This window comes from Triticum urartu, chromosome 5A (genome assembly GCF_056163025.1).
Source record: "Triticum urartu cultivar PI428250 chromosome 5A, HENAU_Tu73, whole genome shotgun sequence".
Taxonomy (NCBI): domain Eukaryota; kingdom Viridiplantae; phylum Streptophyta; class Magnoliopsida; order Poales; family Poaceae; genus Triticum; species Triticum urartu.
The window spans coordinates 670486621-670509867 of record NC_141877.1 but is presented as its reverse complement, the minus strand read 5'-3'; the positions used below and the strand labels follow the sequence as shown (position 1 = coordinate 670509867).

Genomic DNA, 23247 nt, shown 5'->3' with positions numbered 1-23247 from the left:
AGGTAATTTAATTTTGTTTCTAGGAAAGTGTTCCATGCCTTTCCTTAACGGAAATTGGAATCTAATATTTCCTTCCTTCATATCAATAATTGCACCAATCTTTCTAAGGAAAGGTCTACCAAGGATAGTAGGACATGAAGGATTGCAACCTATGTCAAGAACAATAAAATCTACGAGCACATAATTCCTATTTACGACAATAAGAACATCATTGATTCTTCTCATTGATTTCTCAATAGTGGAATCCGCAAGGTGCAAGTTTAAAGAGCAATCATCAAAATCACGGAAACCTAACAAATCACACAAAGTCTTTGGAATCGTGGAAACACTAGCACCCAAATCACATAAAGCATAGAACTCATGATCTTTAATCTTAATTTTAATAGTTGGTTCCCACTCATCATAAAGTTTTCTAGGGATAGAAACTTCCAACTCAAGTTTTTCTTCATAAGATTGCATTAAGGCATCAAGGATATGTTTAGTAAACGCATTATTTTGACTATAAGCATGAGGAGAATTTAGCATGGATTGCAACAAGGAAATACAATCAATCAAAGAGCAATTTTCATAATTAAATTCCTTGAAATCCAAAATAGTGGTTTTAGCAACATCTAGGGTTTTAATTTCTTCAATCCCACTTTCATCAAATTTAGCATCAAGATCTAAAAACTCTAAATTTTTGAAATGCCTTCTAGGTAAAGGTGGATCATATTCAGTCCCATCATTATCAAGATTCATATTGCAAAACAAAGATTTAATAGGGGACACATCAATAACTTTTAGATCTTCATCTTTATTTTCATAAAAATCCGGTATAGCGGCCATCCAATTAACTAAGGTAGCCTGCTTATCCGAAATTTCAGCAGTCAATTTCTCAAGACGAGCAATTTGGGATCTTAAACCATCAAATTCTTTAGACATATCATCTAGCTCTTTATTCATAGAACTCATAAAACTTTTATGTTCCTTAAGCTCGTTTCTGAAGAAATTATTATGCTCAAATTGCAAAATCATAAAACTCCTGACATTGCTTTCGATCTCCTCTAACCTTTTAAGGTGAAGATCACCAAATCTGGGTAGAGCCATTGTGACAAACAAGCAATCCAACACACAAGCAAACAAAAAGCAAGCGGGCAAAAAGAGGCAAATAGAGAAAGAGAGGGAGGATAGAGAGAGAGGGCGAATAAAACGGCAAGGGTGAAGTGGGGGAGAGGAAAACGAGAGGCAAATGGCAAATAATGTAATGCGGGAGATAAGGGTTGTGATGGGTACTTGATATGTTGACTTTTGTGTAGACTCCCCGGCAATGGCGCCAGAAATGGCTCGTTGTCGGGAGTCAAATCTTGACTTGCGCGAACCTCCCCGGCAACTGTGCCAGAAATCTTCTTGCTACCTCTTGAGCACTGCGTTGGATTTTCTTGAAAAGGAAAGGATGATGCAGCAAAGTAGCGTAAGTATTTCCCTCAGTTTTTGAGAACCAAGGTATCAATCCAGTAGGAGGCTACGCGCGAGTCCCTCGTACCTTCACAAAACAAATAACTCCTCGCAACCAACGCGATAAGGGGTTGTCAATCCCTTCACGGTCACTTACGAGAGTGAGATCTGATAGATATGATAAGATAATATTTTTGGTATTTTTGTGATAAGGATGCATAGTAAAATAAAAGCAAAGTAAAAAGCAAAGGAAATAACTAAGTATTGGAAGATTAATATGATGAAGATAGACCCCGGGGCCATAGGTTTCACTAGTGGCTTCTCTCAAGAGCATAAGTATTTTACGGTGGGTGAATGAATTACTGTTGAGCAATTGACAAAATTGAGCATAGTTATGAGAATATCTAGGTATGATCATGTATATAAGCATAACGTCCGAGACAAGTAGACCGACTCCTGCCTGCATCTACTACTATTACTCCACTCATCGACCGCTATCCAGCATGCATCTAGAGTATTAAGTTCATGAAAACAGAGTAACGCCTTAAGCAAGATGACATGATGTAGAGGGATAAATTCATGCAATATGATAAAAACCCCATCTTGTTATCCTCGATGGCAACATTACAATACGTGCCTTGCTGCCCCTACTGTTACTGGGAAAGGACACCTCAAGATTGAACCCAAAGCTAAGCACTTCTCCCATTGCAAGAAAGATCAATCTAGTAGGCCAAACCAAACTGATAATTTGAAGAGACTTGCAAAGATAACCAATCATACATAAAAGAATTCAGAGAAGAATCAAATATTGTTCATAGACAATCTTGATCATAAACCCACAATTCATCGGTCTCAACAAACACACCACAAAAAGAAGATTACATCGAATAGATCTCCACAAGAGAGGGGGAGAACATTGTATTGAGATCCAAAAAGAGAGAAGAAGCCATCTAGCTAATAACTATGGACCCGAAGGTCTGAGGTAAACTACTCACACTTCATCGGAGAGGCTATGGTGTTGATGTAGAAGCCCTCCGTGATGGATGCCCCCTCCGGCGGAGCTCCGGAACAGGCCCCAAGATGGGATCTCGTGGATACAGAAGGTTGCGGCGGTGGAATTAGGTTTTTGGCTCCGTCCCTGATCGTTTGGGGGTACGTAGGTATATATAGGAGGAAGGAGTACGTCGGTGGAGCAACAGGGGGCCCACAAGGGTGGAGGGCGCGCCTGGGGGGTAGGCGCGTCCGCCTACCTCGTGGCTTCCTCCTTTATTTCTTGACGCAGGGTCCAATTCTCCTGGAACATGTTCGTTCCGAAAATCACGTTCCCGAAGGTTTCATTCCGTTTGGACTCCGTTTGATATTCCTTTTCTGCGAAACTCTAAAATAGGCAAAAAAACAACAATTCCGGGCTGGACCTTCGGTTATTAGGGTAGTCCCAAACATAATGTAAAAGTGGATAATAAAGCCCAATAATGTCCAAAACAGTAGATAATATAGCATGGTGCAATCAAAAATTATAGATACGTTGGAGACGTATCATATGTCATTCCATCTTAGAGAAGCTTTACCCCAAGTCATGGGTCAAAGCAGCTCAACAAGATGTGAATACATCAAAATGCTTAAACGAAAAATGGTAACCCCATTTTGAGCTTAAACGATGAGTATGACCTACGATCAAGGGTTCTCACTTGACTCCTCAGTCAATATACTCTAACATAGGTGACTTTGTTGCCGACCCTCTCTAGATGAAGTTCTCTAGTGTTTCTTTGTGTTCTTGCATTTGAGCCTAGCATGTTTCCCTTTCACTTCATCTTGATTTCTTTGCTTGGTCTGTTATGTTTTGCATTCCCTGCGTTTAATTCATTGCAAATCTTTTAGTTAATTCCCTGCAAATCTTTGTGAGATCTTATTTTCCTAGTGAGCTGAGATGATAAAATCTTTTCCTCTCTACTGAACTTGGTCTCACCATTTCTGCCTCTCGGCCAGACCAAACTGCAATACTGCATTATAGATTGTTCATCGGTCCAACTGACAAGGACAAACCCGGTCTGACCGATATGCATCATCTCTAACACTGCCAACTCGGTGTCACCTATGAAAATGAATCGGCCTAACCGATTTCAATACTTAGAAAACATTTTGCCATTTGCATCCTGCACATCTGTTCCAGCTCCACTTGATCATTCTTGTCCTCTACCAGCATCTTAAATTACATGTTGCTTTGTAATATGACTCAAGGACCGAACCTACTTGACTCATGCTCCAGAAGATCCCTTCTTGAAAATTGATGTCAAAGGGGGAGAGAGAGCACATCAAAGCTTATCACATAAGAGAGAAAGCACATCTTAGCTTCTCCAGATGCTTATAAACCATAAAGGAGAGAAGTCACATGTCTTTAAGAGGGGAAAGACATGTTAGTATGTGTTATGTGTTATGTTTATGTTGCTCTGATTTTCTTTTACCCTATCTTCTCCCATTATCCAATATCAGATTCAGGGGGAGAAATAATTCATTTCTAAGGGAAGAAAATCTTTGGAATTCATTGCATATCTTTATCTCTTGGGGACATGTCAATATCCAAATGGAGTACTAAGTACTCACTCACTACATGTCATCCCAGTCTTGGTACTCTTGTGGTTTCCTGATCTTGCTCTATTTAGTAGATGTTCCTGTGGTATCTAACCCTGTTTTCTCAGGATCATCTCTTCCAAAGTCAGCTCAACACCACAAGGTAAGTATATACATCACACTCATGTGCATGATAATCTCTTGTTGATCTACATTTGGTTTGCAAGGACGACTCATGAACATGTTGGTACATTTCCTATTCGACATCATTTGCTCTGATGCATATAGCCAAGATACATGTAACTCATTGCTTTCTCTGACATGCTTATGCATTCACATGCTCTTATATTCTATATTTACATGATTGCATACATGCAGGGGAAGCCTATGCATGTTACATGTCTTTCCAAAGCTTTACTTGTTATTCTACATATCTTTAGATTTCAATTTGATTTCAATTTGTACTTTTTAGTTACTTTACTTCTCCCCAATAGAGCTTAGAAGTAAGAATTTATTGGTTGATTGTATCCTTAACCATTTCTTTTTTTGACACGAGGAACTACTCACCATGAATCCACTAATTGCTGCTGCTTCTGTTATTGCTACTGGATTGGCCGTAGGGCTTGCTTCTATTGGACCTGGAGTTGGTCAAGGTACTGCTGCAGGACAAGCTGTAGAAGGTATTGCGACAAAAAGGGGAATTCGTAGTCACTTTTTCCTGTCGCGTAAAAAAAAAGTCTTTACGCGAGAGCAATAGAGGTTGGGATACATCTATCTCTTCTGAGCAACCTCTTTTGGATTCTTAAGACCACCCTTGCAGTAGGATACCATCTGCTTTGGGTTCTTTATTATCTCCTTCGAGGGATTTTTAGGATCGTTCAGGCTATATATATTTAGTCTATTTTGGCTTTCTTTTTTGATAAGTCAATTCATATTATTCCAAAATCTTATTATTTGTTTGTTGCCCAGAAAAACCCTTTGGTTTTGGATGCTCATTACCGCTCGAAAATGATCTTGATTTTACTAAAGAACTAGGAATATGGAAAATTGCATTTTTGGAATTTGCAATAATGCGATGGGCGAACGACGGGAATTGAACCCGCGCATGGTGGATTCACAACCTTGATTCAAGGACAAAGAATTTCCTGCTGCTATCATATAATATTCATCTCTATTTGGTGATAGATAAACCACCTGTCTCTCTTTTTTTTCTTCTTGTATCAAAATAAGAATCCTTTTTCTTCCTAATTCGTCAAAGATTACTATTTCTTCTTTATTCGGGTCTGTCTCTTGGACCTCTTTTTCTTTTGCTTAGGTTTAGCCGAGGATCAGAGGGATCAAAAACTGCTAATTCGTATAAAGCCATTGAGCCAGCCCAACCAGAAACTAGAGCTGTGTGCATTATATGCACCGCAAGCAATCGACCCGGATCATTCAATACGACAGTTCGATATTCTGGTGTCCTAGGCGTAGAGGAACCACACCAATCCATCCCGAATTTGGTGGTTAAACTCTACTGCGGTGACGATACTGTAGGGGAGGTCCTGCGGCAAAATAGCTCGATGCCAGAATGATAAAAAGCTTAACACCTCTTATTTGACTTTTAATTAACAAATAAGACAGGAAAGAGTAAATATTCACCCGCGAAATTCTTATTGAATTAGAATACTTTACCGCGATTCAATAAGAGTCAAAAAGAAGAAATGACACGAGGGTTCTATATATAGATAGAGAAAGAAAGAAGAAGAAAATTATGATGTGGAAAAGAAGACAGGAATTGTGTACAATGGCATTGTACAACAATTTAATTTGGAAAAGGGATGTAGTGCAGCTTGGTAGCGCGTTTGTTTTGGAGTGCACTAGAAAATTTTTTCATTATTTCCTTCCTCTATCCATATTCATGCAGAATTGCTCATGAACTAATGGGCATGGATGTTCTTATTTGGACATCTTGTTTGGGCTACTAGATTTATGTTCTTAATTTCCTGGCGGGGGTATTGGCAGGAATTAATTGGCTTGTTTTTGGTAATCGGCGAAGATTACCATATTGATATTCGGGCGCATGGTAAACATCAGTACTCAGTGGCATGTTTCAGTCCTCTTCCCCATTACTTAGAAAAAGTGAGCCACCGGTTCAGGTACAAGATACTATCATTACCGCCTGGACAATTAGACAGCCAACCCGTAGTCGCAACGACCCAATTGCAAGAGCGGAGCTCTACCAACTGAGCAAAAGTTATGGTAAAGGGCGCTGGTAGTGGAAGAGATGCCGCATTACGAGCCATTGCTAAAAGTGGTGTGCGATTAAGTTGTATACGCGATGTAACACCTATGCCGCATAATGGATGTCGACCGCCTAAAAAAGACGTCTGTAAAAGAATTAACCCGCTTTCAACTTTCATTTCAAGAGAAATAAACGATTCAATGATAAAATAATAATACTAGTCTATTATGGTTCGCGGATTCTTTCTTTCTGTTCCATTCTTACGTTTCCATATTAAAGTGTGGTTTTCTTACTTAAATTTAATAATATTAATCTAATATGCCCATTGGTGTTCCAAAAGTGGTTTCTTTTCTTCTTTAATGCAATAGCTATAGTTTGATATAAGAATCCATTTCTCAAAGTAATGGAAACCATTCTCTTATAGGAAATGGTTCGAAAATCGCTATTCCACCTTTTAGGTATCGTGAAAAGTGATACCCGGCGATTACTAGCGATTCCTGCTTCATGCAGGCGAGTTGCAGCCTGCAATCCGAACTGAGGACGGGTTTTTGGAGTTAGCTCACCCTCGCGAGATCGCGATGAACTGCATTGCTGATATTGATCCCAAGAAAAAAACAGTAGGTACAGCTAGTCCGTGAATAGCCAGCCATCGCACTGTAAAAATAGGATAGGTTCGATCTATGGTCATTGAGGGCCAAGGGACAGTCTCAGGTAGACAGTTTCTATGGGGCGTAGGCCTCCCAAAAGGTAACGGAGGCGTGCAAAGGTTTCCTCGGGCCAGACGGACATTGGTCCTCGAGTGCAAAGGAAGTTATTGCTATGGGAGGGATAGATTTCTTCGTGATATGACAAAATTTGATCCTTTTCAATCTTTTTTTAGTATCGGAAGGAAAAAGAAAGAAAAGATGGATTGGGTTGAACCTCAGAGTCATTAAAAATTTGGTAAACCCCATTTTTGAAAATAGATTAAAAAAAAGATAAGAAGCAAAGTTTCTCCCTTGAGTTTGAGTGAAAAAACGAAAATACAAAGCTTTGATGTATGTTGTCATCAATTACCAAAAAGTGGGAGATTGAAAGCACAAGTGCTCCCTGGGTGATTTTGGTAATTAATGTCAGCATATCTCCTATTGCACTAATATTTTCATCTAGTATATATCAGATGAGTTCAACACTGGACTGGCATGGACAAGAGGATGTGGAACCCCTTCAAAATGCTAAGGACACATATTAGCAAAAGCTCAAGACTCTACATTTTCATTTTAGTGATCCAAGATCACATTAAGTCCATAGGAAAAGCCAATACTATAAAAAGGGGATGAGGTGTTGCTTAATGGCTTGCTTGCTCAAAGTGCTTAGTGATATGCTCCAAAACCCTCAACCACTTTCTCATTTCCACATTTGTCCTAAACCTAAAGTCAAACTCGGCCCCACCGATTTGATCTATCCGGCACCACCGAGTTCACTTGACATAGCCACTATCAGAAACCCTAATCAGTTCGGTCTTACCGATGGGATCTCGGTCTCACCGAGATGGGCTTGCAAACTCTCTGTTGCCCGTTGTAATTATTTCGGTCTCACCGAAATACGCAGTCAGTCCCACCGAGTTTGCTTGACCAACTCTGTGTTTGCTTATTACCAAAATCGGTCTCACCGAGTTTGTCTAATCGGTTAAACCGAGTTAAGGTTTTACCCTAACCCTACACTGGTACGCGTCGGTGCTATACAAACGGTTTTTAACCCCTTTCCGCAATGGCATTTGGAACCGTCGCTAAGTGAGTGTGGGCGATAGGGGGGTCCTTACCACACGACCCAGAAATCGTCGGGGATATGCCCTCCTAGGACACAGGCTGGGGCCGTGTGCGATCGGGCGAGGCATCGAAACCCAATCATTTTTGTAGGTATGTACATCCCACACAGTAATCCGAGAAAAACATTTCCGTAGGTATGTACATCCCACGCGGTGAATCCCAAAAAAACATTTCCGTTCATAGGTATATCACACACAGTCAATCCAAGTAATACGTTTCCATTCTTATGTACATCCCACACAGTCAATCCAGGGAAAACGTTTCTGTCTGTATGTACATCCCACACAGTTTTATGTATACGCTCATGTGTGAAAGGTGTAACTATCAGACACACTCTGCCCTGGTTAACTGTTTGCTTTCATTAACTACATCACACACGATTTGATGTAGAAAATTGTGTGGCACTGGGCTATCCATCACAAGCGCTTTTACTGCCAGAAGCATTTGCAAAGTTCCCTGTAATTTATTATTCGAATTGGAAATTTTGAAATATTAAACGTGCAATTCAAATTCTCAGCACAAGTATTTTTTTCGATATTTCAATATGAAGTACATACGGATGTATATAGAATTATAGATATCATTTAGATTAGAATCTAGATTCACTCATTTTGCTCCTTATGTGGTCTATATTGGAATCTCTAAAAATACTTATATTTAGGAATAGATGGTGTATAAGACATGAGATGTAGCTAACCTCGACGGCAAAGAACAACATCGCCCATTGTAGCCCTCTGTAAGTACATGGAAAGTCAATGTTAACTACAACAGGGTTAACATCCACCAAAAATAGCAAATGGTAATAAAACGGCAGCATCTGTAGTGACATCTTCATTTCGAAAGAGTAACACAGTAGCAAAGGGATGGATTAAAAAATGGATACAACTGTTAATTGCAACAGGCTTAACAACATCTTAATTCATGTTTTGTAAGTTTGTAGCCATGAAATACAACTCTTTAAAAATGGATACAACTATTAATTGTAACAGGCTTAATGGCCATTGAAACCGGTACTGATAAAAATGCAATTGGCAGGGTTAAACATCACATGACAGGTGCTGCTAGAGCAGATAATGGCCTAGTTGTCTATAAAAAGGTAGAGAAAATAGCTAAAACGTGTTAGGCATGTTTACTACAACATGCTTAATACATCGACCGTAGAAAACATAGCCATTAATTGCAACTGGTATTGGTAAGATTGAACTGGTGAGTATATACTTGGTAAGTCCTGAGAGGTAGTTGCTGGGGCACTTCATCTTGGCCAGAGCCCGCCCAAAGTCAGCGACGATGGAGCCAAGCTGTTCCTCCGGGTAGCGAAGCGTGAATCAGTGCCACTAACATGTGTACCTACAGGCAACCAGTAAATGGTAGAAGTTAAACTGCGATTGCAGAAATGATGTGAAATACTGTAAGACATGGGATGCAACTAACCTCGACGGCAAACAACAGCACCGACCGTTATGACCCTTCGTAAGTACATGGACAGGAATGTTAAGTAGAACAGGGTTAGCATCAATCAAAAATAGCAAATGAGCAACATTTCTAGTATATCTTCATTGCAGAGAGTAGCATGGTAGAGAATGGACAGATTAAAAAATGAATACAACTGTTAATTGCAACAGGCTTAACAACATCATAAGTCATGTTTTGTAAGTTTGTAGCCATTGAAATACAAATGTTTAAAAATGGATTCAACTATTAATTGCAACAGGCTTAATAGACATTGAAACCAGTACTGATAAAAATGCAATTGACATAGTTAAACATCACAACAGGTGCTCCCAGAGCAGAGAATGGCCCAAATGTCTATAAAAAGGTAGGGAAAATAGCAAAAATGTGTTAGGCATGTTTACTAGAACATGCTTAATACATAGACCGTACAGAACATAGCCATTAATTGCAACTGGTATTGGTAAGACTGAACCGGTGAGTACATACTTGGTAAGTCCCGAGAGGTAGTTGCCGGGGCACTTCATCTTGGCCAGAGCCCGCCCAAAGTCAGCGATGGCGGAGGCGACTTGTTCCTTCGGGTCGAAGCATGGATCAGTGTCACTGACATGTGTACCTACATGCAACTTGTAAATGGTAGAAGTTAGACTGCAATTGCACAAATGATGTGAAATACTGTAAGACATGGGATGTAGCTCACCTCGACGGCAAACAAAAGCATCAACTGTTATGACCCTGTGTAAGTACATCGACATGCATGTTAAGTACAACAGGGTTAGCATCCACTAAAAATAGCAAATGGGCAGCATCTTTAGTGATATCCCGAGTCATGTATTGTAAGTTTGTTGCTGGTATTGGTGAAATTTGAGCTGGACATGGTAATATTTGAACATCACATAGTGTGCAGTACTGAAATAAACAAGGCACGGACATGCTTAATACATCAACCATACAAATCATAGCCGTTGCAAGTGGTATTGGTTAGATTTAGCTGGTCAGATCTTACATGTTAAGTCCTGGGGGGTAGTCGCTGGGGGACTTCATCTGGGCCAGAGCCTGCACCATGTCGTCGGCGGCGGCGGAGGCGAGGTGTTCCTTCGGGTCAACACGCACAACGGCCATCGCGCCATGGACCGCCATCAGCTCCTGTCGGTGGGGATTTGGAGGCATGATGATGTTTCGCTCGCGCCATTTAAGCAATCAGGCTGGGGCCGTGATAGAGATCGGTGGATTACCTGACTGGATCCGAGCATAATGTAGATGTGGTTGAAGCTGTGGTTGCGGCGGCGGTGGTTTGAGATGCCAGTAGGGGAAGGCGCGAGGGGGGGATACTGAGGATGGGGATGTGGTTGGAGGAATAAATTCTGAAATCGCGTGCCTAATGAAAATTTCGCTACGAAACTTGAAACTTGGGCGGAGGAACACACAACGCAGACGAAGCGCGTAAAATACTCGTGTGCGAGAAAAAATAAAGTTGGCAGATCCCGTCTCCAAAAAAATTACACATTTACTTGATTTTTTTGGTCAATAGTACGCCTGATTTATTAGGAAACATCACACAGTTAACTGACTTATGGATCATTAACGCAAAAAACACAAACGAGTACGACATAGAAACCGTGTGTTTTGTGATCTTCTAATGATTAACGCAAAAAATGCACACGGGCACACATGCTAATCAACACTCAAAGCCCTCAAAGGATGCTCTTACCGACATTGTACATTAATACTACAAACTTAAATTACTACTGGTAATTTGCCATAAGACTACAAACTTAAACTACTTCTCACATGCTGTCATCAGGCCAAGCTGGCCAGAGGCCGGCGTTCTCCTTCCCGACCTTGTAGGCGGCAGCCCACCGTGCTTCGATCTCCGCCAAGCTCTCCTCACCACGGCGTGCAACCTCTTTTTTCTTGCGGCGGCGGGACGCTCTTTTTTTGATTGCTTTCTGCCTTTTCCGCTTCTTCTGTGCGGCTTTGGCCGCCTCTAGATCCACCACCCATTCGGCCATGGCAGTCTCAAAGTCCGTCCATGTAAATGTCTGGCCGCCGGCGGTGATGAACTCGGCGCGGCGAGATGCCATCGCTTCATTACCATGTGTGCGGTCGCGGGCGGAGAGGAACGCGGTGCGGCGGGATGCCATCGCCTCCTTACCAGTTATTGTGCGTCGCGGTGCCATGGACGACGCCTGGAGAGAGCTCTGGGATGGAGGGGCCGGGAAGCCATACAGTGCGGTGGTATTCAAGAGCTCAACGACAAACCACAACAGAAATTTGGCTTCCCTTAAAATTTTGCTTGTTCATTATCGCACATGGTTCATCTCCGTCGCTTTCGGAAACAGTGTGTGCTAAGCCTATTGTGTGTTGCGTTATGTTTGGCTGGAACCCCAGTCACGCGGATCGCGCGTGTGCACTGTAGGATGCGCCGCGATCGAACGGCAATCCACGTCCCTCACATCACACCCGTGCACCTGTAGCTGGATTGGATTTATATGTGCTAATTGCCTAGAAAATACACATAATCCCCTAAATATGGTAAATGAGCCCGAAAAAATCCCAAATTTGAACACGGTGACTTGCAGGGTGTATGTTCGTCCAGGGCAAAGAACGAAGAAAATTTGGATTCCCCTTTAATATTGGTGATTTTCCTCTCAAAAGCGTGGAATTTCTTTGGTGATGGTTCGATTTATGAAGGTCGTGCATGACAACATTAGTCAAACCTTCTAATTTTTACCAGTGCATGGTGAGGTCATACCATGGCACACCATGCCAGGCGTCATGCTTTTCAAGCATTTGTTTCAGTTTTTCTATAGTTGAAAACCCAATAAACAAACATTTGTGGTTGACTATTGCCACACATTTCATTGAAATATGTGTCCCTCCCTTAAAAGGCATAAGAATTTATTAAATGACACGAGCATGGTTTTTCAAGCTGTTCTTATGCACCCTTTCATACACCGATTGTTTGAACTTGAATTATGTACATTAATGCTTAGAAAATGCACATAACCCCCTTAATATGGCAATGAACCCCGCTGATGGTCACCCCCAAGGGCTCATATAATGCACCAGTTCGCCTTGGGTTTCAGCCCTCCCACCAAGGAGTACAAGCTCTTTCGGCGGTTGACACACTCTCTTTCCTCCTAGCAGCGCGTGGAGGTGGACATGCACACCCTAGGCGACGCCGCCGGGTGGCGCCACCACTCGTTCCTCTCCCCGTGTCACCCGACGAAAATCTCGTCACCGGTGTCGATGGACGGCAAGCTGTACGTGGTGACCAACGGTTGGCCTAGACACGAGATTCCTAGAAGAGTACTGGCAATCCACGTGGCTACGGAGTCATGCCGCACATACGGTCTCCCGGATTACGAGTATGATCACTTCGATAGCCCACCGGTGGCAGGGGCGGACCTACGTTCACACAACCGGTGTCACAGGACACCGGGTAGAAATTGCGCTTACATGTATACTACTTCGTATTTGAGGCTTGGACACGGGTAAAAAATAAATCTGGACACCCGTTGGACTTAGTTGGAGCGAGCTCAGGCACGACCCATCTAGTTGAAGGCCCATCCGGCTATCGATCGTCTTGAGGGAGCAAAGAAAACAAGATAGCGGTCGATTGGATCCTGCGCCAGTTCGGTTGGTGCCTGCTTGCCTCCTACCGTCGCGCCGCCGCCCCTCACCCCCTGATCAATGGAAAACGCTTCCAAACTTCGGCCGGCCCTCACTCGCAGCGATTCAATCCCACCACAATCGTACGTTCCGCACTGTATGCCCAGTTTTTTTCTCTCCCTCTCTGTCTTATCTTTTTCTTCCACCTCCCTCCCTTATCCTCTTCCTCCCGTCACTCCCATCCCCTCCATCTCTATTTCTCTTTCTCTAGCGAGAGAAATCCCCCTCCATGAGATTCAGCACCGGCCGCTGCTACTAGCCATGGCCGCTCACCCAACCCCCTCGCCCCTCCATCCTTACCGTTTTTTGCTGCAAAAGAGAGCAAGATGAGTTTCCATGGTGGCTGCGCCGCGTCGACGGTGGGCTGCATCTACGGCGACTGCGCCATGCAGCTCCGTGGTGCTACAAACCGCGGTTACAAATGCTGGAACCGTGGCTTCCAGATGCTGGAACCATGGAGGAAAATTCTGGAAGTCCGCATCTGCTAGTGGTGACCATGCGGGGTGCTACAACCGGTTTGCCAGATGCTGGAACCACGATGCCCTTTTGCTGCAATCGGGGAAGCCCAGAGTTGGAATCGGCATCAGTAATTTTGCTGCTTGACATGCGATGTGCTGGAACCGACGCGCCCTCGCCATCGACGGCAACTTTTTTTCGTTGGAACCAGTCTGTGTTTTTGCTGGAACCAGTTATTTTTTTGCTACAATCGCCCACTGGGAGCTTTTCCTGCTGACTTTGTTTTGCTAGAACCAGCTTTAGTTTTTCCTGGAACCTAATAATTTTTTGCTTCAACCGACAAATTGTTAGAGTTGTGTCGAATATAGTGCACAAGATAGGTTACAGTTGGACTAGGAGTTGTATTGTGTTTATATAGAATGTGGAGTTGTGTCCTAATAGGACACTTGTATCCTAGGCCTCTCATATATAGCGGGGGTAGACACACGATGTAACCTATGGCAACATAATAGCACCGGAACGCAGGGGAAGCCGGCGTCATGTGCCGGTGTCCAGGGCGACCGGGTGCGGTATTGTAGCGGTGTCATGGGGAGGAGCGCCCATAGTCAAGCCCCGGGATTGTAGCCATACCGGTGAACCTCGTTAACAAATCTTGGTGTCGTGCTCGTGTGATTGCTTGGTCCTTGGATGATCAACAGTATGCCTCGGATTTATTCTAACAAATGGTATCATGAGCTAGGTTATTCAAAGGCTGTGGATTGTTGATCTAGAGGAGATGGAAGGTATCGTTGGAGATCTGCAGGATTGATTGCAGTTGGAGCGGAAGAAAAGCGGCGAGACGTCGTTGATAGTTCTGCGAGGAGCGATCTAAGAAGCAGATGTGCTCGACGGTTGTGACCTTCTCAAAAAAGCCAATCAGAGAGAGGCGTGTTGCTTGGCCGCAGCAGGCGAGACGTGCGGCGATTGTGGATCAATTAGGCGAGCGTCTGAGGCGGCGCATATGGAACATCGACTCGGCGGCGGCGTAATGCGTGTGAGCAGCAGGCGCGACGCATGCGCTGGTCGCTAGCGAGCCAGGCCCATGACGGGCGCGGCGGGGCTGTGGCCGAGGCCGTGTGCGTGCGAGGCGTACGTACACACATCTGAGATTTGCTTTGGAAAAAAAGAGGACCGAGTCCACCTAGGACACGGACATAGGCAGATCGAATCGGCAACAAGTAAATTCATTGATACTTATCCATCAAAAGGCAGGACAAAGCATAGCTAGCATCGGGGTTTGAGCCAAAGAAGAGCAATCACGTGAAGGTCAAAAGGAATCCTTGTTTTGGATTTTGCTATTAGTACATGAGGGTGTACCACGTCAGGTTTTGCTTGTGTACTTGGACATCATATGAGGAGAGCTCAGATAATTTTTCATACGGTTAGCTGTACGAAGAACCATGGCGTCAACGGATGTCAGGTTTGAGGTGGAGAAGTTCACGGAACTGAAAACCTTGGTTTATGGCAGACAATGGTGGAAGATTTGTTGGCAATACAGGGATGCTTGAGGGCGTTGCGGGAAGTCATGCCAGCTAAGATGGAATTATTTGTGATGGATGGAAATTCGCGAAAGATGATTTGGGAGCCTCGAGCGTGTCATACAGCCGAACAAGTTCAGCTTAGTCGGACTAGATAGTCTGACAGATCAACGTGAGTCGATTGATACGGAAGCCGGTGGTGGAATTGGTGCTGATGATATAGGAGCGTGATGTTGATGGTGACCAACTCTTGGGCGTGGAAACACATGGCGCAGGCCCGAGGCTTGTGTGGCTTCGACAAGACTATGGCGTGTGGTTGATTTAAGATGGCGTACGCATGTGAGCTTGAAGTCGAGGGGACGCGAGGGGTGGACTGATCATCTGCCATGGAGTCATGTTGAAGGTGGAGCTGGATTGAGGGGCTACGGCGTAAGTCGATAGAGAGTCGAAGCCTATTCAGCTGGGAAAAGCGAGTGACATGCAGTTTGGACTGGAGCCCAGTGGTCTGATGGAAGCATGAAACTCGTCATCGGTCGGTGATGATCGGTGGTACTCTGCAGTGGGTGTTGAGTGGTGTGGGTTTGCGACCCTTGAGACTCGACCGGGACAGTGGAGGCTCGACGCGGTAATAGCGGCGAGGCGTGCGGTATGCACGTACATGGAGACGGGCCAGGGCTCTGGTGGTCATACATGTGGTGAGACAACTGCGAATTTGACTCAGGATGACTACAAGCAACGGTGAAATTCCTTCAAGTTTCAGACAGACGGTCAAGAAAGGAGCGATGATGTTGAGTTCAGGTAACTCTTATGTGTGACATCCAATATGTGAGTTGTTCACTTTCACGCAGGTCAGTGATCAGTGTGTGATAGCGTTGGACTGATACTCTGAAAGTTGGGAGCACAAACAAGAGTAACAAGGAACTTAATTTTGCTCGAGTGTTGACAGTGGTGAAGAAAAGAAGGGACTACAAGTTGTAGGTGGAGTCATATGGAGTCTTTGGAGTAGCAGCGGTATTCATGGGATAAGCTCAGGTCCAATGTACATGGAAGTTTGACGCATTGACGAATTCAAAGTGGTGGAGAATATTCGCCAAGGTGGAGTTTGTTAGAGTTGTGTCGAATATAGTGTACAAGATAGGTTACAGTTGGACTAGGAGTTTTATTGTGTTTACATAGAATGTGGAGTTGTGTCCTAATATGACACTTGTATCCTAGGCCTCTCATATATAGCGGGGGTAGATACACGATATAACCTATGCCAACATAATAGCACCGGAACGCAGGGGAAGCCGGCGGCATGTGCCGGTGTCCAGGGCGACCGGGTGCAGTATTGTAGCGGTGTCATGGGAGGAGCGCCCATAGTCAAGCCCCGGGGATGTAGCCATACCGGTAAACCTCGTTAACAAATCTCGGTGTCGTGCTCGTGTGATTGCTTGGTCCTTGGATGATCAACAGTATGCCTCGGACTTATTCTAACACAAATGATAGTTTTTTGTTGCTTGGCACCCCGACCTGCGGCAAAGTGTGGTCACCGCGGGCTGGAACCGGCCGGTGTCAGAGCTGCAACCATGGCGAGCGCTACTTTGTTTTCTACTGCATTTGGCGATGAACGGCGACGGCGATGGTCTTTTGCTGCAACCGCCTTCTCTTTTGCTATGACCATTTTTTTTTTGCTACATGCCATTCACGATGTGACCCATGGCCGTTGTTGGCAGAAACTCGCTCGTCGACGGCAAGGGCCGGCGGGCGGCGCACCGTAGCGCTGCAACCGTGGAGCATCAACGACCGGAGTTGCAATCGGTCGAGGGGGAAGTTTCGACCAGGGGGTCATCGACGGGATCTCCAACTAAAATCGACGACGAGGGGAGGTTCTTCAGCGAGCACCGTCGCCGAAGACGACGGACAGCCCTGCCGTCGTGAGTGGGGCGCCATGGACGGCGCCTTTTTTTGGTTCCTGCGACGAGCGGGGCGCCATGAACGCTTGTGCTGGCTCCGCGTTCTCTTTTTTGTATGCAAGGACGAGAGGAAGAAGATGATGATGTGGAGCATCGAGCGGCTGCTGCACGCTGGATCGTACGGCTGCGTGCAGACCAGCCCAAATTTGGGCCGGCGCACCGGCGCGTAGTGCTGCCCCTGATCAACTGCCACTCATCAGCCCCTATCCCCTGCGCTCATCCGCTGGCGGCTGCGGATTGCTAAATAATCAAAGGAAAGAGTATTGCTCTCGGTAAGGTCACCAATTTGTCCGAAACATATGTACATATCCCAATTTTCTCTAATTCTTTACCTAGATTGTATGACTGGTGTCTTCAAATTCAAGGGTATTACAACAGAGATATGGATTCTGTGATTTGATAAATTTTCCTTAGTGATTCACATCCATTTGGAACGTTGGATTATTTGTCGACTGCACGGCAGCATTAAGACACAATGTCAAGTAAGTTTAACTTCACAACCATACATTTCAATCAGCAAGCGTTATTTGTTGTCTCTGCCTACAAACACAAATAGTGCAACTCCTTGTGCACTTGTGATAACATAATAACCAGCGAATTATGAGGGAATTCATGTTGCCTGATCATATTTGTTCCTGTTGTTTGGAGATCTTATGTTTTATTGTTTAATTTTACACAATCAACAAGAATTTCAGGGGAACACTTTATTTTGATAATTATTATTTTATTATTGGACATTTTAAGCTATTTAGTGGGTTACTTTTGTGTATATTGTTGTTTAGAATCCATCATTTATGGCGTACACATGGACCCCGGGACGTTTTTGTTCTAGGTCCGCCCCTGGCCGGTGGGTGTCTTTGAGCTTAGGGGCCGGCTGTAAATGCCCTGATGCTGAGGCCACCACTTCTGGGTCATGTCGCCGCCGGACGACAACAACGACGAGCAGCCAATCTGGGATCTGCGCTACAGCTTTCACATAGCACCGGGACGATCAGGCTTTGTGTTCAGCAGACCATGGTCATGCTGGATTGATGATGACGGGATGTTGTGCTACGCATGCGCTGGCGTATTACACAACGAGACAAGGCTCATTGACATCCAACGGAGGTTTTCTACGATGGGACGAGGAAGTAGATCTCCCGGTTGCTCCCTTGCCGTCCAAATGCCGATGGAACTTCTATGGGGGTTACCGCCCTACCCTACTCTCACCTCTCACCTTTGAGTTGCCGCCGTCCTAGGACGATGATAGAAACAAACACTAGTTCGAGCATGCCATGCTAAGTCTACTACGGTGATGCTATCAGTAAATCAAGTGTCCGCTGATCGATCACTGAAGCTAGCTACTTCTAGAAGTTATCTATAGAAGTCAGTTGTCTAATTAGTATGATGATCTATAAAAGTTACAATTTATACTTTGTGCAAATTTAATATGCTTTGTATTTTTATATCCTCCGCCATCGCTACACGGAGTAGAGGAAAAGATGTCCTTGGCCTTCTCATAGTTGATCTGATGGCACGAGATAAATCAGAGAAAAGGGTGACTCGCAAAGCCTTGGAAGTTTGGTTGGTGTCAACCAACGACCAGGTGACGGATGGAGCGACGAAGCCGATCAATTGTACTTCGGTACATCAAAGAATACTTCAGTACATCAAAGAAAACCATGTATTTAGCCTGAAGATCACCAAGTCTTCCTCACAACTATCGTCGAGGGCTTTCTATGCGGATTTGGTTGGCGGAGCTCCACTAGCGGGTTCATGGAGGTTGAGGGGAGTGTAAAGATCTTGGAGGAAACTGTACAGGGGTACCTACCAAATTAGTCCACCTGTGTGCATCGATCAAGGAAAATCGAAATCAAATCATACCAAATCACGTATACAGTAGCTAGTCCCGGATTGTTAGAATCCGATCTGGGGGAAGGCAACTATCAATTTTGTGCCACGTATGAGGAGAGGAGCCAAAGCTATGCTATGGAACATATAGTTGACTTGGCCAGCTTTAGCTTATCGCTCGCTGTGCACGTGCATGCCTATACTGTACGTTCACAATAATGAGAGCTAGTGCCCGCCATGAGGGCACCTGTACTTAAGCAGCGTCGCCTATTGTAAAAAAGGTACCTAGGGTCAGAGCATCGATCCATGAGGGTACACGTACAAGCTTTGTGGTTTAAGTTGGCTAAAGTCAAATTCGATCGTAACACACCCTCTTGCATCATGTACAATCCGGCTATAAATAACACCCCACAACAACCCAAAGACATACAGCAGCACAATCACATACACATCTCACTAGCTTCCCCTCCATCAAAGCTCTCGCAATGGCGCCGTCGTCCAAGCTCGTGCTCCTGCTCCTTGCCATGGCACTGACGGTCTCCACCGTGCGCGGTTGCGGCGGAAACAACTGCCAGACCCCACCGCCGTCGCCACCGCCTCCGTCATGCCCGCCGCCCCCACCGCCGCCGTCACCACCACCACCATCAACCAGCGGTGGCTCGTGCCCGGATCTGGGCGTGTGCTTGAGCCTGCTGAGCGTGCCGATTGTCAGCCTCGGCGTGTCGCCGTATGAACCGTGCTGCCAGCTGCTGGGCGAGTTGGCCGGCCTGGACGCTGCGGCGTGCCTCTGTGACGTGGTCGTCCTCCACGGGCTGCTCCACGTCGACGTCGTCGCCCTCCTGAACCAGTGCAAGATTCCATGCGAATCCAACTACACCTGCCGGCGCTGAATGATCACCTCTGCTCTTTGCTAGTTTGCGTTCCAGTTCATCTTATATCTCAGTCTCGTCCATGTTTCCTGCAGGCATGCATGCAACATTGTTCACTAGGTAATCGTATAAGTGTGCCGTGTTGTGTTGTTGAAATTAATCCGTGCATACTCCCTCCGGTCCTTTTTACTTTGCATATAAGAATTTTCTGAAGTCAAACTTCATAAAGTCTGACCATATTTATATGAAAAAATATCAACATATATCATGTTAAAGTTATACAATATGAAAACTTAAGTCATGATGCATCTACTGATATTGATTTCACATTATGAATGTTGGCATTTTTCTTTATAAAGTTGGTCAAACTTTATAAGGCTTGACTTCAGACAAATATTATATGCGAACTAAAAAGGACCGGAGGGAGTATATATGTGCATGCATATGTACGTGGAATAAAAGTATGTTGAAGTTGTCTAACAATGTGCTTGTATCTCCAGGCTGTGCATGCGTGGCAGCTTCTACCCTTTCTTTTTCTTTTGAAGAAGGATAGAGTATCACATGAAAACAAAGTTTCGGTGGAAACCGATGAAACCATGCGGAAACAATGTTTTAAAGTCTCAAAAAAATTCTTAAAGAACCAAGCAATATTAATAGTGTGATGTTCTATTAGCATGTGAAATTCCCAAGTTCAAACACATTGCAGTTTATGAGGTATGGAAAAAACAAAATCAACATTGAATATTGCCGAACAGCAAACATCTCGACTAATAGCTGAATGTGTTCTTTTTATAGCTCATAAATGGTAATGTGTTTGAACTTCGAACTTCGCATGGCAATAGAACATCACCCTCTTAACATGCCCTTTTTTTCTTCACATTTTTCGAAACTTCCAAATATGGTTTCCACAAAGTTTTCTTTGAAACTTGGTTTCATGGCTCTCTTTGAGAAGATGCTTGATCTACTCATAAGGGCATCTTCAACGCGGACACCAAAACGCTCACAATGTCCGGATACTTTTAGGACCCACCATGGACCACCAAATTATAACTGGTCGGTCCGGGTGTCCGAAATCCCATAGACCGGCCCCAAATCGAGGGAGCTCTTGGGGAGTCCAGACTTTCGCCACTACGGTCTCCAACGCCCCGAACCACACCTGGAGCCTCCATATTTTCACAATCCTGCCCTCCTTGTCTGCTGCTGGAGACTGACGCCGCCCTAGTAAACCCCCTCCTGACACTGACCAGGCCTTGATAGACCTCTACCACACTACCCATGCGTCTGCTTGCTTCGGCCTATGCTTCTGACCACACTCCGCTGGTTCGTCCATAGCCTGTGTACCCTCCGTCCCTAGCGACGATGTCCATAGCGGATAGACCATGCACGAGAGATGGTCGGTGGAATACCACAGCGAAATTTCATGTTGTTGTTGTTTCTTGGACGAAAACAAAATGGATTCTGACTAGGAGTGCTTCTAGGTCGAATTCATGGATTTTCCTTCATTGGATGAGGAAGATGAGTATGAAATAGAGGCAATGATGGTGATTCTTGAAGAAACAAAGCTTGTGGAGGACCATGTTCTCAACTTCAAGGGTTCAACGTTTGGACATCAGGCATTGAATCAAAAAGACTTTAGGAATATTTGCCACACTTGGGCTTTTCCATTGCATGTTAATATATAGATAGATTTACAATCCTAATCATAAATGCGAGATCACGATAATATCGATACTCCTCAATTTAGGGAATTAGGAGATATGTCACGATACGTGATATAGTCTAACACTCCCCCGCAAACACAATGGGAGGAGAGCGGACGTTGAGGCTGGACCGAAAATCCAGAAACAACGGTGACGGTAGTCCCTTCGTCAAGATATCAGTGAACTGGCAAGACGAGGGAAGATGGAGCACAAGGACCTGACCCATGGCGACACGATCACGAACGAAGTGTAGGTCGATCTCGATGTGTTTGGTACGCTGATGTTGAACTGGGTTTGTGCACATGTAGACGGCGCTGACGTTGTCGCTGAAGACGACCGTAGCAGGAGGGGTTGGGCGATGAAGCTCCTGGAGAAGTTGCCGAAGCCAACTCGCCTCAGCTACGGCATTGGCCACGGGGTGGTACTCGGTTTTTAGCGCTAGAGCGAGAGACCATGTGTTGTCGCTTGGACAACCAGGAGATCAGGTTGTCACCGAGGTAGACACAGAAGCCCGATGTGGACCGCCGAGTGTCGGGGCAGCCGGCCCAGTCAGCGTCGATGTAGGCGATCATGGAGTATGACGAAGACGAGTAGAGCTAAAGTCCATGAGTAAGTGTGCCCTTGACGTAGCTCAACATGCACTTGATGCCTGTCAGATGTTGCTCACGAGGGTCGTGCAAATGAATACAAACCTGCTGAACATCATATGCGATATCGGGGCGCGTAAAAGTGAGGTACTGTAGAGCCCCGACAAGACTCCGATACTCGGTAGAATCAGCGACGGGAGGGCCGACATAGTAGCGAGCTTCGGTGACGTGTCAACCGGTGTCGTGGCAGACTTGCATGCAGTCATGCCGGCCCTGTCCAGAATCTCCGTGGCGTACTTGTCTTGCGAGAGATGCATGTCGGAGGAGTCGCGGGTGACCGTGATGCCAAGGAAGTAGTGGAGGCTGCCTATGTCCGTCATGGCAAACTCGGTGTGGAGAGAGGCTGTGATCCTGTCGAGCGATCCAGTTGAGGAGGCGGTGAGGACGATACCGTCCACATATAGAAGGAGGAAGGTCATGCCTTCCGCACACCGGGGGACGAACATCGAGGTCTCCGAGGGTGGACACACGAAACCAGTCAAAGTGATGAAAGTCATGAAGCGCTCGTACCACGCACGAGGAGCCTGCTTGAGACCATATAGCAAACGGTTCAGCCAACATACGTGCTCGGGGCGAGTGGAGTCAATGAAGTCAGTGGGTTGACGACAGTAGACTACCTCGGCAAGTTTACCATGCAGGAAGGCATTCTTGACGTCGAGTTGGCGGGTCTCCCAATTAAGAGAGAGCGCGATGGAGAGGATGACACGCACTGTGGTCGGTTTGAAAACCGGACTAAACGTCTCATCAAAATTGATGCCTGGCTCCTCAGAAAAGCCCCGAAGAACCCAACGAGCTTTATAGCGATCGAGGGAGCCATCAGGCTTGATCTTATGACAAAACACCCACTTGCCGGAGGTGATGTTTGCATCCCGAGGAGGAGGCACAAGATCCCAAGTGTTATTGCTCAGGAGAGCGCAATATTCTGTAGTCATAGCATCAAGTCAGTTAGGATCTTTGAGAGCGGCTCGGGCGGAGGTGGGGACCAGTGAGTACCTGCTAACAGAGGAAACATGCAGGTTAAGCCGCTCGCGGGGGCCCTTATGTATGCCGGAGGTGCTACGAGGCCCGGGCGGTGAGGGAAGGGCGGGCGGTGAAGGAGGGGCGGGTGGGGAAGG

The 23247-nt window shown here is 45.3% G+C and overlaps 1 protein-coding gene across 1 annotated transcript; it reads left to right on the top strand.

Annotated features, from left to right (window-relative positions):
* The first annotated feature begins 19401 nt into the window (after nucleotides 1–19401).
* LOC147973956 (hydrophobic seed protein-like) lies at nucleotides 19402–19806 on the top strand. The gene has a single exon (XM_087524852.1). It carries the CDS (start codon nucleotides 19402–19404, stop codon nucleotides 19804–19806), a length of 405 nt encoding a protein of 134 aa, XP_087380978.1.
* Nucleotides 19807–23247: the final 3441 nt, after the last annotated feature.

Coding starts and splice junctions, on each gene's coding strand:
- LOC147973956 (XM_087524852.1), top strand. CDS start 19,402: ATGGCGCCGTCGTCCAAGCTCGTGCTCCTGCTCCTTGCCATGGCACTG.